Source organism: Tursiops truncatus, chromosome 14 (assembly GCF_011762595.2).
Source record: "Tursiops truncatus isolate mTurTru1 chromosome 14, mTurTru1.mat.Y, whole genome shotgun sequence".
NCBI lineage: Eukaryota > Metazoa > Chordata > Mammalia > Artiodactyla > Delphinidae > Tursiops > Tursiops truncatus.
Window position 1 is genome coordinate 58,697,123 of NC_047047.1, and position 17,298 is coordinate 58,714,420.

A 17,298-nucleotide genomic window follows, 5' to 3' on the forward strand; every position below is an offset into this window, starting at 1 on the left:
CAAATGTGGTTCTACATCTTCCAGCAGCTAAAGCAGTCACAGTTCCCAACAGATACTAACAAAGATAGAAATGAAGCAAGTTCTTGAGAGAAATGCACTTTTTTCCAATAATAAGACTCAAATTTCCTTCAAAGTCCTTACAAAGAAGGCACTATGTGAAATGATGCTCAACTTCTTCAACAACATTATCAGTGGCAACTTCATTCTTCTAATTGCTCAAACCAAAAAACTTAGAATCATCCTTGACTTCTTTGTCTCTCCTAAGCAACCTTCAGAAATTCCTGTTAGTTCTATCTTCAAAATATATCCAGAACCCAGCCACCTCTCACCACCTTTACCCACTACTCCCCTGGTCTAGACCACCATCACGTTACCTGGATTATTGCAATGGCCTCCTATCATGTCTCCCTGCTTTAGTCCTTGACCACTGTAGTTTATTCTCAACATAGGAGCCAGAATGGTCCTTTAAAAAGCTGACTCAGATCATGTCATCCTTTGCTCAAAACCTTCCAGTGGATGACCAAATCAGAGTAAAAACCTAAGTCCTTAGAGTTGTCTACAAGACCCTACATAATCTAGTCCAATACCTCTGGCCTCATCTCCTACCACTCTCCTGCTTGCTCAGCACTCCAGGAACTCTGGCTTCCTTGACTTCCTTGAACACATCAGCCATGTTCCTGCTTTAACATCTGTATTTGCTGTCCTTCTGCCTGCTATGTTCTCCACTGGATATCCACATAATTTACTTCCTCACCTGTTTCACACCCTTGTTCAAACATAACCTTCATATTATTGCAGATGATACGATTATTTACATAGAACATATTAAAAAAACCCTACAAATTATGAGACTAATAGAGTTTAGCAGGTCGGCTGCATATAAGATTAAAATATGAAAGTGAGTTTCATTTTTAATATATTAGCAGCAAAAAGCCTAAAAAACAAAATTATATAAAATACTTTACTTACAATGATCTCAGAGAATATCAGACACCCAGGAATAAATCTAATAAAACATATGTAACAATTCTATGGAGAATATCATAAAAGATATATTAAAAGCTGTTTATAAAAGAACCTAAATTCATGGAAAAATATATCATGTTCATGGCTAGAAACAACTGATATTATAAATAAGTAAATTCTCTCCAGATTAATTCAATGTAATTCCAATTTTATAAACCTCACCAGAAATTTCATAGAATTTAATAAGATGATTCTAAAAGTTACATGAAAAGGTAAAGAGCCGAGAATAGTCAAAGCACTGTTAAGAAAGAGAGCAGGGAGAGAAGACTTACCTCACCAAATATTAGGACCTATCACGCAGCTATAATAATTAAAGACAGTGGGCTATTGGTACAAGGATAGATGAGTGACTGACAGAACAGAAGAGAGCCGAGAAACAGCCTCATACGCAAATGAAAGTGTGGTATATGACAGATGTGACATGTCAGATTAGTGAGAAGTTAACAGACTGAGCTGGAAAAAAATGGTTAGCTCTATGGAAAAAGTTGAAATTGAATCTCTGTCTTATAATATTAAAAGTAACTCTAAGGTATAAGGATGGTATAAGGAATTAAGTGTTAAAAATAATTTTTTAAAATCTAAATGGAAAATATAGGTGAATAACTTTTAGTCTTTGGGGCAAGAAATTTTCTTAACCAAAATACAAAAGCATTAGCTATAAATGATTATTAATGATTATTAATTATGAATGATTAACCAATTTGACTATATTAAAATGAAAAACTGTTGCTAATCAAAAGATATTTTCAAAAATGCAAAAACACAAATTAAAAACCAGGAATAGATATTTTGTAACACGTACAACTGGAGAACATTAATATCAAGAATACATAAATATTTTCTAAAATTCAATGAAAAAAAACACAATAAATGCAACAGAACTAAGCTCAAAAGAGGTTTTCCCAAATGAAAAAATACATATAGCCAATAAACGTAAGAAAAGATGTTCAACATTCACTAGCGATCAGAGAAATACAAATCAGGACCACAGAGAGATATTATTGAGACCTGTTTCATTTACAAAATTTAAAAATCTGACAATACTATATGTTGGAGAGGAAGTCAATCCACGGATCTGATGTGAATGTAAACTGGTGAAACCAGCTGGGAAAGCGCTTTGGCATCATCTATTAATAATGAACTTTCACATATCTGAGGACTCAGTAACCAAGTCTCTGGCACATGTACAAAAGGAGGTAGCTGTAAGAATATAGACAACAGTACTTTCACAATAGCAAACCCCAGGAAACAACTGAAATGCCCAGTCAAGAGAGTGGATGAATATTACCCAACAGTCAAAATGAAAGAAATACAGTGATGTGCAAAATAGGGAAGACTCTTAACAAACTTATATTAAGTGGAAAAATAAGCTCTTAAAATTATATCCAACATGATCCCCTTTTCATAAAACAATCAAAATTCAACGTTATTTTTAAGGAATATACACATATGCCATAAAATTATATAAAAAGGACAGCAAGGAATGAACAATATAGAGTATAGACTCAGGATGATAGTTACCCTCAGGTGAGGGGAGGCAGGGAGCCAAATGGTTTCATAGATGCTTATTACATTATTTATAATAACAAACTAAATAAATGAGTAAAAGTGGCACATGCATGCACCAGTAATCAGTGTTTGCATGAGCTAAAGACAATTTTTAGTCCAATTCTATGCACCTGAGATATAGTAAGAAAATAATAACTAAAAGAAAGTAACTGGTTTAATATCAGACAATATTATTTAAACTAAGACCCACTACATTGTACAATTTAGAAGGGTGATTTTATGGTATATGATTAATATCTCAAAAAAGATGTTATTTTTATAAGAAAAAGATGGAATATTCCTATAGCCATTAAAATAAATTAAATCAGAAAGAGACAGAGAGAGAGACAGATAGACAGAAGGGCGGGGGACACAGATAGCTATATAGAGAGTTCTATCAATATATGCAAAGAATTACTCAAATTCTTCTAAGGAATTGAAAAAGAGGAAACATTTCTCACCTCATTTTATGAAGCTAGTAAAACTAATACCAAAACCAAACAAGTATAGTATAATAGGAAATGAAAATTATAGGCCAATTTCACATATAAACATAGATGCAAAAATCCTCCAAAATATCAACCAAAAAACTTCAACACACATGAGAGAATACATTGTAACCAAATTGAGTTTATCTCACTCATTACAAGCACAGTTAACATTAGAAAATTTCTCTAGCATAACAGATAAAAAGAGAAAAACTGTACGATCATTTTAGTGGTTACCAAAAAAATTTTTTTCAGTAAATTCAACACCATTTCAGCACAAAAGAAATACCAAATGCATAAACAAGGAATAGAACTTCTTATAATAGAATATAAACCAAAAACTACGATACAGTTCATATGTAATGATGAAACATTATAAGCATTCTCCTTAAAATCAGAAATAGAAAAGGATGTCCAATATTGCTGCTTCTACTTAGCACGGTACTGCAGGTCCTGTTAGCACAATATTAAAAGAAAAACAAGTCTTAATAAATTTTAAAAGATGAAAATCATACTAAGTATCTTTTCTGACTGTAATGAGATGAAACTAAAAATCAACAGTAGAAGGAAAACTGGAAAATCCACAAATGTGTGGAAATTAAACAACACACTATTAAACAACCAATGGGTCAAAGAAGAAATCACAAGGGAAATTAGCAATATCTTGTGTCAAAAGAAAATGAAAACACAACATATCAAAGTGTATAAGGTGTAGTGAAAGCAGTGCTAAGGGGGAAACTTGTAGCTGTAAAATGCTTACATTAAAAAGAAAGGTCTCAGATCAACAACCTAAATTTACACCTTAAGGAACTAGAAAAAGAGCACACTAAACCCAAAGCTAGCAGGAAAGAAATAATAAAGATTAGATCAGAAATAAACATAATAGAGGGTAAAAAAACATAAAATCAATGAAACCAAGAGCTGGTTCTTCAAAGATTAACAAAATTGACAAACCTTAAGCTAGCTTGACTAAGAAAAGAGGAGAGGAGAATCAAATAATTAAAATCAGAAATGAAACAGGGTATATCACTACCAATTTTACAAAAATAAAAAGGATTATAAGAGACTACAGTGAAGGATAGTATGCCAACAACTGGATAATCTAGTTGAAATGGACAAATTCCTAGAAACATACAACATACCAATACTGCATCAGGGAGAAATAGAAAATCTGAACAGATCTATACCCAGCAAAGAGACTGAGTCAGTTATCAAAAACCTCCCAGCAAGGAAAAGCCTAGGGTCACCTGGCTTCACTGGTGAATTCCACCAAACATCTTGAAAAAACAAAGTTAGAGGTCTTACACTTCCTGATCTTAAAACTTATTACAAAGTTACAGTAATCAAAATGGTGTGTAATGGCATAAAGTCAGACATATACATGAAAGAAACAGAACAGAGAGTGCAGAAGTAAACCCTCACATACCCGGTCAAATGACTTTTGACATGGGTGCCAAGAGCAATCAATGGGAAAGAACAGTCTCTTAAAGAAATGGTGCTGGGAAAACTGGATATTCACATGTAAAAGAATGATGTTGGATCCCTACCTTATACTATATACAAAAATTAACTCAAAATGGATCAAAGACCTAAGTGTAAAATCTAAAACTATAAAACTCTTAGGAGAAGACATAGAGGAAAAGCTTCATGGCATTGTATTTGGCAATGATTTCTTGGATATGACACCAAAAGCACAGGCAACAAAATAAAAAATAAACTGAACATCAAAATTAAAAACTTCTGTACATCGAAGGACACAATCAACAATGAAAGGCAACCCACACAATGGGAGAAAATGCATATCAAAACCACAATGAGATACCACCTCACACTCATTAAGATGGTTATTATCAAAAAACCAAAAAACAAGTGTTGGCAAGGATGTGAAGAAATTGGAATCCTTATGCATTCTTAGAGGAATATAAAATGGTGCAGTTACTATGGAAAAAAGCATGGCAGTTCCTCAAAAAATTAAATATAGAAGTAACATATAATTCTGGGTATATAACCAAAAGAATTGAAAGCAGGGTCTGGAAGAGATATTTATACACTCACGTTCATAGCAGCATTATTCACAATAGCCAAAAGGTAGAAGCAACCAAAGTGTCCATCAACAGATGAATGACTAAGAAAAATGTGGTATATACATACAATAGAATACTATTCGTCCTTAAAAAAGAAGGAAATTCTAACATATGCTACAATATGGATGAACCTTGAGAACACTATGCTAAGTGAAATAAATAAGCCAGTCACAAAAAGACAAATACTATATAATTCCACTTATATAGGGTACCTAGAGGAATCAAATTTACAGAGACAGAAAGTAGAATAGCAGTTGTCAGAGGCTAGGGGAAGAGAAGATTGGGGAGTTATTGCTTAATGGGTGTAGAATTTCACCTTTACAACATGAAAAGAGTTCTAAAGATAGATGATCATGATGGTTGTACAACAATATGAATATACTTAATGCCAGTGAACTTAAAAATGGTTAAGATGATAAATCTTGTTATGCGTATTTCACCACAACTAAAAAATTAAAATAGAAAAAAAATTATACATGCGAAAAGGAGGAGGAAAACACAAAAGTAAAAATATCTTAGTACAATGATATAAATTTAGCGGGCATTTTATTATGACAAATAATTGAAAATAATACAAATTTCTTTCCTCTACAAAAACCAATTATATTCTAAGTATTTCTAATTGCTTATATGCATTTTCTATTTGTTATTGTGATAAATATATTTATAAACTTTGCTTAATATAATGGAAAAAATTTAAATTTTCACATCAAAAATAAAATTTTGGAGACACTTTTTAAAATAAAAATTTTATAAAAATTTCGGGAAAAAATCTGAAAATTTTCACTTTTAAAAATAAAAAGACAAACTCTGATTTCAGAGTTTTCTGAATTCTCAGACATATATATAAACTAACGTGTATTAAAACTAATTAAAATATCTGGTTTCAACATATTCTGCCTATTTCCACTACAATATGTTTTTACTTATGATTTGATCCTTGTACTAGTAAAAACATTGGCTATCAGTGGGATGTCTGGCATGAGCTATAGCTAGCAAGGCTGATACAAATGGGAATTTGTGAACTGATGAATATAGCTCTATAGATTATAGAGGAATACTATTTTAATGATTAGAGTAGAATAAAAGAAGATGTTAAACTCTCAAAGACTGTAATACATTTAGAAGATCTAAAGTTTGATGTTATTTTCAGACCACAAAAGTATTACAATAGTCACTCAGAAATTTGGGACTAGTCAATCTATAAGCAGTAAATCTGTTAAAAGTCTGAAACAGATGAATAATCTTTGATTTCCATACTCCAATTATGTTAATAAACTATCTTTCAAAAACTACGGAAATTAAAGTTAAATTTAGACTGCAATGTAGAGCTCTTTTTCAGAATATGCAGTGAAGTTTAGTAAGGGAGGAGACCTCTATGAAAACTGAGCAGTGATTTCTACAGACTATATAGTATGCCTGGTGGGAAAGCTTCTGATCTGAGCTGCCCTTCTAAGAGAGGGTAAAGTCTGAGGTGACCTTATTTTAGGAATTTCATTAGGTGAAGATTTGTCTTCATCTTTAGACGAGATAGCATTGTTTTCATCTTCAAAGGGATCTGAGGTAACGCCATTTTGAGGTGGGGTAAAGCTTCTAGCATTTTTATAAAACGAAGTAAATCCAACATTATGGAGAACAGGGAAAGTTACACTTTGAGAGGCATGATGTTGCAACATAGCTGGAGAATTATTTCTACTGCGACTTTGAAAAACAGGATGAAAGGAATTGTTCCTTAACGGCTCTCTTTCCTGAATATCACTGGCAACTCCATGTTGTTGAGAGGAATAGGAAGTAATAGTTGGAAGAGTAAGCATGGTCGCTGTGCTTTGATGTTAGCGACAGTGTTCCGACAGGCTGAGGAATTAGCATTTGTTTCAGAATTCATAAAATATTTAGTGTTATATTCAGGAGAATAAGAGCTTATATATTTTCCAGCATCAGTAATACTCAAGTTTTTAGAAATGATTTCAATTTCATTTGGATTAAATATGCATTGACTTCTTGATTGAGGATCAAAAAAATTACTAGCACTCTCATAACAGGAAATTATATTTAGTTTTGGGGCAGAGAAAAGACTTCTGGATCTAAAGCGAAAATGTTCTGAGGGCGATTTTAAATCACCGAAGCTGCTTCTTTTTTTTTCTTCAGAATCAAAGTTAGCTCTACTTTGTCCAGAATGAAGGGAAGCACTGCTTTTCTGAAATTTAGCAAATAAAGAATGTCTTCTTCCAAAGAAAGATGAGTAAGAAGATGTATTTGATGAAGAAGAGGCAATTTTACTTCCTCTAGGTGAACTGCCTCTATGCATGAAAGGAGGATGAGCTGTTTTAAAATCAAGAGATTCTGGTGGTTGAATAATAGAAGAGGCTCCAGGGTGCAGGGGGTCTGAAGAAACTTGATCTGCAGGACATTTTGGTTGGAAGCTCTGGTCCTCTTTGCAGCAGCTAGAGTGAGAAAAGTGTCAAATGAGGAAAAAAAATAGGGAGTACAGGTGGAAACCTGCCAAGCCTCCTGAAGAATAATGGCCACCTTCTCAATATGGAAACAATGTAAGAAATTAAGACAGCTGAAGTTGGTAGCCACATAGATGTATCCAAAAGAATGCCTAAGTCTAAAAGATTATTTCTAACTACCTACACAGTACCTGCCCACTATAGTAAACCTTGGGAAGATAAATTGAAAGACTCAGGGAAGCAGGCACAAAGAAAAGTAAGGGAAAACATCTGAGAGGGCACCAAAACAAAAGGATTCCCTGAAGGGAAAGGTAGAACTTCCCTGTTTTGAAAATAATTAAGTTATAATATCTGTTTGAGACTATTAAACTACTATATTTAAAGGGGTTAATAAGTACAATAAATTTATATCCTGCTGACTAACATGTATTAAAATATTAACCATGGATAAAGCAGAACCTCTCTGGAGAGAATATTCCAGATAAATATCCAGATATTCCAGATATTCAGTTATTGTGGGAAACTAAAGGAAACATTAAAGCTGGGTTTATGAGTATTTCAATGTTCTTTAGCACATGAAACATATGGAGAAGTGTTTTTTTATTTTTAAAGGCTTACCTTAAGCATTGTCCCATACGGAATTTAATCCAAAGTAAATCTCTCCCTTCCTTTCTAAGCCATCATCTTTAAGCCGTAAAATGCCCTGTGTAGGTGGAACAGGTTAGAAGCTGAATGCTTAAGCTGCATGTAGAACTAACATGGCAATAACACAGAATATGATGAGAGCAGATTCTAGAATCTAAGGACATCAGTTTAGAATAAAATTGTTCTGTGGCTCATCTCTCTGAAAAGCTGCAATTCATGTGACTGTGGAATGTGTATTCTAACTTCATTATGTTCAAGGAGACAGCCAACAAATCAAGGGACAAGGGAACAGCAGGATGGAAGCAGTAACATATATGATCTCTCTACAGTCCTTTACTTGGAACTCTCTAACTAGCTGCCCTCCACACCCCTAGCCTACTAACTCATTCTTCTTTCACCTGAACACTTTTTACCCCAGGGTTTTACATCCTCCCGTGATATGGAAAAGTTACGGTTACAGACTTTGGTCTGAAGATATATTAAAAAGAAAAAAAAAAAAAAAAGAAAGAAAGAAAGCCTAAATAGCAAATGTCACTGCCCCCCAAATGAAACAAGCTAAATTTACCTTGGCAGTAAAGCGTGCCATCTGATTACATGGGTCACTTGCACAGATTATGGAGATCTGCTGTGCCACTGTTTATAACCCCTTGAAACAACTTAAACCCATTTTAAGACAAGATTAACAGAGCTATTAGAAAAGGAATATTGCCTTCTCCTTTTCCAAAACAACTTGGAGAACTGTCTATATAAGAGGTATATGTGTATAGCCACCTATGACATAAAACATACCCTCAAATATATACATTTTAACTTCTCAATATCCTATACACCCTACTACAACTCCCTGTTTTTGTTCCCTTTCTAACAACCTTCTTTGGGAAACCCTTGAACAAATCCCCCTTCAGAGGCTAAAAGCTCTCTAATTCTCACCATACAATTGTCAGTTTGTAATTTGATTTTACCCAACATACAAGCTAATGAATTAATCTGTTCCTGTTTCATGGTTGCTGGCAGAAGACACACGATTTTTGTGTAAGAGACCGAGGACTTTATTACTCACAGCAAATTAAGCAATGTGATCACCAGCTTTTTTATGTTGGTTCTCCTTGACCTCAGGACCCACAAGGGCAATGCATAGGGCCCAGACACTCTTACATTCGCAGTGAGCTGCATTTCAAAGAAAGCAACACTGAGCTTAGGGAATCCCCCGCTTTTATAGCAAGCAGTAACCAAATCTGCTGTTGGTCCAGAAGGGGAACATTACCTCATTCCTCAAGGCTTCTCACCACAAACCAGAGAAATGGCCTGGATAAAGAGTGGCTACACAGACCTTACCCCCTTCACAAAAATTAACTCAAATTGGGTCACAGACCTAAATATAAAATGTAAAACTATGAAGCTCCTAGAAGATAACATAGGAGAAAATCTAGATAAATTTGGGTATGGCAATGACTTTTTAAATACAATACCAAAGGCATGATCCATGAAAGAAATAATTGATAAGCTTCTGCTCTGTGAAAGATAATGTCAAGAAAATGAGAAGCTACAGACTGAAAGTATTTGCAAAATACACATCTGAAAAAGGACGGTTATCCAAAATATACAAAGAACTCTTAAAACTCAACCATAAGAAAATGAACAATCTCATTTAAAAATGAGCCAAAGACCTTAACAGATACCTCACCAAAGAAGATACGCAGATGGAAAATAAGCATATGAAAAGATCCTTCACATCATATGTCATTAGAGAAATGTAAACTAAAACAACGAGAGATACCACTACACACCTATTAGAATGGTCAAAATCCAGAATACCGACAACACCAAACACTGGGGAGGATGTGGAGCAACAGGAACTCTCGTTCATTGCTTGTGGGGATGCAAAATGGTTCAGTCACTTTGGAAGACAGTTTGGAGGCTTTTTACATAACTAAACATACTCTTAACCATACAATCCAGCAATCAAGTGCTCTGGTATTTCCCTAAATGAGATGAAAACTCATGTCCACTCAAAAACCTGTACATGGATGGTTAGAGCAGCTGTCTTCATCATTGCCATAACTTGGAAGCAACCAAGGTGTCCTTTAGTAGGTGAATGGATAAATAAATTGTGGTATATCCAGACAATGGAATATTATTCAGCACTAAAATGAAATGCGCTATTAAGCCATGAAGAGATACAGAGGAAACTTAAATGCACATTACTAAGTAAAAGAAGCCAATACAGGCTACATACTGTATGATTCCAACTGTATGACATTCTAGAAAAGGCAAAACAGTGGAGACAGTATAAAGATCAGAGGTTGCCAGGGGCTTGGGGGGAGAGAGGGGTGAATAGGCAGAGCACAGAGGATTTTTAGGGCAGTGAAAATACTCTGTATTATACTGTAATAGTGGATACATGTCATTATACATTTGTCCAAACCCACAGAATGTACAACACCGAGAGTGAACCATAATGTAAATAATGGACTTTGGGTGATTATGATGTATGTATCAATGTATGTTCATCAGCTGTAACACATGTACCACTCTGGCTGGAGCTGTTGATAATGGGGGAGGCTATACATGTGTGAGGGTAGGGATTGTATGGGAAATCTCTGTATCAACCCCTAAATTTTGCTGTGAACTTAAAACTGCTCTAAAAAAGTAAAGTCTCGGGTTTTTTTAAAATTAGGGGAAAAAAAGGGTGGTCAGGGCCTTACATTCTTGATTCTTGGCATACCTAGCAAGATGTGTAAGTGAATAGGAAGCCCAAGGAGGACTGTCTCTCATTATAGCAATCTATTATTTGCTTCCCTTTCTTGTGAGATTATTGTCTATTGTTCCTAAGTCACATTAAGATCTGTGAGTACCTTTTCCAAAAGGACATCTTTTGCAACTGAAACAATGGATTATATAATGCTTATAAAGTTTCTATTAAAAACTTCTCTTTCCAAAAGTAGACCAGTTTGTTGTTTAACATTCCCACTAAAGGCCTCTAAAAGAAGCACTTGCCCACTGAGCTATCCCAAAGGAAATGATGAAGTTATGACAATATCTCAATGCTGACAAACACTTCTGCCCAAAGGAGGTAATGAACGAGGTCAGATCACTCCCCTCCTCACCCCACTGAATAAATCTACAATTATCAATTAAAAAAAAGTGTTTAGGTGTGCATGTCTGAGGGGTGGGGAAGAAGGTCCAGATCTGCACAGACGTTGGAAAGGAAAAGAAATTGCATACTAGCATGAGTAATATTTAAAGGTTTTGTAATATTTTTCTGGATAGAGTACTTATCTAAATCTCTAATCCTAAAATCACCCCCTCATTGCTTATTTTTAAGAGAACCTTAATTAGATACAGCCCAAAAGAAGTTAGTAAACTGTCATAACAGTAAGCATTTAAAACACGCTTCTCCTTCAATCCCTTCCCAATTCTCTTTTTTCTATCAATTCCATGTTCCCAGGTACCTTCTGCATTCACCATGTCCTATGGTTACCTAAACCTCTTCCTTTTTTAACCTCAGCTGCTCTATTCCCATCAAGACTAATACCTCATCATTGTATTCCTCACTATGCCTCAGGGACCTCTTATTTATCTATAACTATAATTGCTAGTATTAAAATTATAATCCTGTCATGATATCTCAGCTGAAAGTTAGAAAATCTTCTAGAACAAAGCTTCTCAAACTTCAGGGTACATCAGAGTCACCAGGAGAGCATTTAAAAATACAGATTCCTGGGCACAATGCGGAATCCCAGAGATTCGGATTCACTAGGTCCGGGGCTGGTCTTGAGAATGCAAATTTCCATCAAGCTCCCAGACTAGGTGGGATATGGATGCTGCTGGCCCACAGACCACACTTTGAGCAGCTCTGATCTAGATCATCTTGGTAATAAACAAACCCTAAAGTGACAGTTAAAAGGAACCTCCCAGCAGCTTCCTACCTGAGCTGGAGTCCAATAAGGACAAGGACAGTGAATGCTATCAGGACTGAATGTCCCTCCTTTCTTGGTGCCTAGATGCTAAGACCCTTTAGGGACCTAGCTTACACTTGAGGAGAAGTAAGAGGGAGGAAGAAGGGGAAACCCTGAATGTGACTTAATCTTTAACACAAAATAACTAGCTCTAAACTAGAATTGACAGAGTTAACTTGAATTGGCACATTCAGATTTTCCCACATCAGCCAGATTTTCCCACATCAGCGACAGTGAGCTGCTCTGAATTCAGTTATAAAGTACAGTTACATGTTTAGCTGATCTGAGTGTAGTGAATGTAGATTATTCAATCTATTACATGATATGAATGATAGTTATTTGTATATTTACCAAATATACCTAATTATGCAAAATAACAATAATGTTCATCACTAAATTACCACCAGGTTAATTATTTTCTTTCATTACAATATTAAACTCTAACCACATAGGTTCACTGTTTGTAGTTACTCAGATAGCATGATTATCTATGTGATTTGAAAGGTAGAAAAAAATATGGCTTGAAGATCACCAAATAATTTCATAGGTTATTTCTATAATTTCCTTATCCACTATTAGTTTCTTTTGAAAGAAAGGTTAATAAAATTAACTCACTAGACAGTAGTTACTAAATACAGTCTAGTAAAGAAACAGTACCTAGTCAAGGGTTTGAACTGACCTAATAACAAACAGGAAGTAGTTTTTAAAACAATAGAAGCAAAACAAAATACACATTTTAGGTCAAGAAATAAACACAGATGTGTTCCAGCAACATTAGAAGACTTATTTCCTTATCTATACTCTAGACATCCTTAGCCTTTTGCCTCTCTATCACACTCACCCTGCAAATCTCCTAATTTGAATCGATTAAGCCCTCTGACTCCTCCACTTCTATATATGAAAGGCCAAGAACTAGTGAAAAGATGCACACTACAGTGCAAACTGGTACACAGTCTTGAACCTCAGTTGGAGCAACAGTCTGCAGGGTAATCCTTACCCATGTTCCTAGTTAATGTCCTCTTCCACTCCCCACAATGTCTCTTCAGTACTTTCTTTGGTCATGTGTTCATTCATTTATTAATATAAATATGTAACGATCATCTATGATGTGTCAGGCACTGTGCTAAGCACTGCAGACATCACAGTGAACACATCAGTGCAGGCTCTTAAGAAGGCCAAAGCCCTAAGACTTGGAAATTGACAGAGGATGGGAGAGGATGGTGGTATGGGGAAGAGGGGAGTCAAGAATCTCAAACTCCGGGCTTCCCTGGTGGCGCAGTGGTTGGGGGTCCGCCTGCCGATGCAGGGGATGCGGGTTCGTGCCCTGGTCCGGGAAGATCGCACATGCCGCGGAGCGGCTGGTCCCGTGGGCCGTGGCCGCTGAGCCTGCGCTCCGTGGCGGGAGAGGCCACAGCAGTGAGATGCCCGCGTATCGCAAAAAAAAAAAACAAAAAAAAAAAAACTCAATCTCCTTCGTCACATGCCTCAGTGTACTTTCCCTTCCATTCTAGAAGATGACCTATGGTCCTTCCCTGAGAAAACTAGGGTGATACGGCAGGAACTCTTTCAGCTTCTGGTCCTTACACCCACAAAGGTATCTACCCTGTATTTCACAGAATCAAAACCACCATCGACTGCAAGAAAGGAAAAAATGTTGCCAATTAAACTACGACACAGTGATATGATCTATTAATTGGTGGTAAGATACATCTTGACTTAGGAAATGTTAAAATGTGAAAGAAGGTTCATCTTATAATCAGTGACATACAGTATGTCTGACCCCACACACTCCTCCTTAGGTTAGGTTAGGTCTTCAAGGGCACTCAAATGGAACTGAGGTGACTGTTATGGTACTTCGGTAGCCAGGCACCTTGGGAGGTAAAGTCTGAGTTCTGCCGGCACTTCACACACATATTGGCCTTATCCCCCCTCCCTTTATCTCCTAGGATAATGTTTTTAGAGCACTCTGACACCTTGCACTTTCTTAACTGGGGATGAGGAAGAAAAGAGGCAGTGTAGCACGGTGTATAGACTCTGCCCTTTACCAAGGAATTATCTAATCTTTCCCAGACTTATCTCTAGAATGAGGATAACAGTATCATCTTCCTTAGAGAGTTATTGTATGGATTAAAGGAGATAATGAATATAAAACATTTAGAACAGGATCTGGAACAAATTTTTGATGGAGTTGACTTTCATTTTCTTCTGTAATATCTGTGCACAGAACTAGGATCTTTTTCTTTCCATTATATGACACATAGAATTACTGTAATATTTAATGCATTGTATCTATTGGTCCGGGGCATTGGAGAGGACACTTAAAGATCTAAGTTTTATCGTTGGTCCCAAGAATCAGGGGCACCCAGATTCACCTGTGGACTCACTAGTAGGAGGAATGAACATAGTGCGCTTCAAGTTGTGAACAAAGCGCAAGAAGCAAGATCACTAGGTGAGGCTTCTATAGACAAATGTCTCCAAATTGGAGGCAAAAGCCAAGAGAATGTAAGTTTGACAGGTGCAAGGACTTGTTTGTTGCCACTGCACCACCTACAAGAGTGTAGCTCGTAGTCAGTGATCAATAAATATTTATTTTAGAAATGAATGATTTTGCAAGCTTGTTCTACCTGTCTTTCTTAATAACCCACTGGCTATTATATATATATATAAATGTTATAGTAATAGAAGCACTAACCAGGAATAGTGTAATGTTATATAATAATGTAATGTAGAATATGGCTTAAGCTATGTAACATTTTTTCCTAATCTAGAACTATCTTACTTGGAGTGGGAGTTTTAGAGATTTTATATTGTCAGTTCCCATTTTTACCAAAATACTATCTTGAGGTTAATAAAATTTCCCTGGAGTCTACAAGTGATACTGTTCTCTTTCCTCAACATGTTAGCTCAATACCTAAGCTGTACTGCTGCTAACAGGGTCAGGCCACACCTTGTTTCATGGGTTATTTCCTTCATTTCCCCTTTGTCTTCATTTCTGACTTAATTCCTCTCTGGTATTTTTACTCACTCTCTATATTGGCTTCCTCTCTGTAGCCTAAAACTATGCTCAAGGGCCCCCCCACCCCCCAGCCCTCACCCCAGCTTGAAACAGGAGCGTTTAGCATCTGGCTCTAGGATGCAAGAGTACCCCGCACTTATTGTTTGTTCTTGGCCTTTGGGGCTCTGGTTGAAATAGACTGAGAGTATCCCTCTTTAACATTGTGTCACATTTTGTTAAAACTCTGTTTTACTTGTGAGCCTTTATCTTATGCCCTGCTGTATTTCGAGAGTCTATACAGTACCTACCACAGAGAAGACACTCTCATCAAATGAATAAAAGGGACTGCAACTGTTAGTGCTTCCCTTCCTTTACTATTATTTTTTTTAAAGAAATTCATAGAAGAAAAGAGCTAAATGGCAAATAAACTATGAAAAGCTGCCCAATCTTACTAATGCTCAGGGAAATGTAAACTGAAATAATGATTACTTACCACATCATCGCCATCAGTTTGGCTAAAACTAAAAAGTCTGATAATATAAGAATTTGTATGGAAAAATAAGAATTCTCATACACTGTTTATAGGATTGTAAATTGGTATACTCTGAAGGATAATTAAGTAATAGAAAATAACAGTGTATTTAGGTCTATAACTCAGCAATTCCACTTCTAAGTATATACTTTCAAATTATTCCACATGTACATAAGGAATTATGAAGAAAGGTGTTCAATAAAGCATTGTTTATAAAAGCAAAAAAATGGTGACCTAAACATCCATCAATAGGGAACTAAATTTTTTTTGAATTTTATTTTATTTTTTTATACAGCAGGTTCTTATTAGTTATCTATTTTATACATATTAGTGTATATACGTCAATCCTAATCTCCCAATTCATCCCATCACCACCACCCACCCCCCCAAGAGGGAACTAAATTAAGGCATATTATTCATACAATGGAATGCAACATAGCAACTGAAAAGAGTGAAATAAGTTTACGTATATCAATATGGAAAAATTTCCTTAAAAAGTTGATGCATAAGCAAATTACAAAGTGTTATGTACCCTACAATGCCATTTATGTAAAATTTTAAAACCAAAGACCATTTATTCATTGTTTGTGTAAACAAGTGTATGTAGGAGTGCATTAAAACTTTCAAAGGAAGATTGCACACCAACTTCAAGATAATGGCTACCTCTGAAATGAGTACAAGAGGATCTCAATTGTATGTGTAGCATTTCATTAAAAAAAAAAATCTGAAACAAAAAAAATTTTTTTGCAAATTTTTACTTTTACAACATGAAGGGATACAGAATCACCATATCCTGAATATCTGAATTTGTCTTTCTCTCAAGGCCTTGAAAAATTGAAGTTCAACGCTAAACCTGACTTGGAGGAAGTAGATAGTGGTAAAAATAAAAATGTAAATGAACAAAAAGCAAAGTCTATATTTTGGCTCATGAAAATTAAAGTCTAAGAAGTTTTAAATAAAACCTCAAAAACGTGTATCTGTCTGTGGTTTTGCTTTCATGACCATCTTCTATTATTTATAAAGTAATAGCATCTAAGGTACTAGGTATTATGGCTTTTATTGTGCTGGTGCTCTTTGTGGGTAGATTTCTGGGGTTTCTTTTTATTTTCTTTTCAAATAATCAGCAATGTGTCTGTTGATACTACCTGAAGGTTATCATGTGAACTTAATACTAAAATGAAAATACCAAGTCAAGAAAAAAATCAAGAAGGCCCATAAGGTGCTATACAACCTTGCTCACCTAACAGAATTATCTAATTTTCAAACTCATGTATTCTCTTAAAGCCCACATGAAATGGAAGAACAATGAATTTTATTATGGGGTAATATTTTAACCAAAACTGGAATAAGATTTAACTTCTGAAAGGGAGGCTTCTGAAGCTTTATATACCATTGTGATATAAATAACACTTTTAAACCCATGGTTTGATAGAGCAATATAGCTAAAAGGTTGACAGAAGAAAGAAAATTGGGCAGCTTAAAAAAGAAAATGAACTAAAAAGTTTTCAGAAATAGGGAAAGACTTAAATGTAAACTGAAAACATCAATGTGAACTAATGACTTAAAAA

At 35.3% G+C, this 17,298-nt stretch overlaps 2 protein-coding genes across 6 annotated transcripts in view; both read right to left on the bottom strand.

Annotated features, from left to right (window-relative positions):
* Positions 1-17,298, bottom strand: part of RMDN2 (regulator of microtubule dynamics 2) — an 81,272-nt gene that overhangs the window by 52,847 nt on the left and 11,127 nt on the right. The gene's annotated exons all lie outside the window — the stretch shown is intronic.
* LOC141276422 (uncharacterized) lies at positions 5,878-7,731 on the bottom strand. The gene is given in 3 exon segments (XM_073791751.1): positions 5,878-6,980; positions 6,983-7,590; positions 7,676-7,731. Coding segments are annotated over 3 exon segments (1,092 nt in total). The 3' UTR covers positions 5,878-6,552.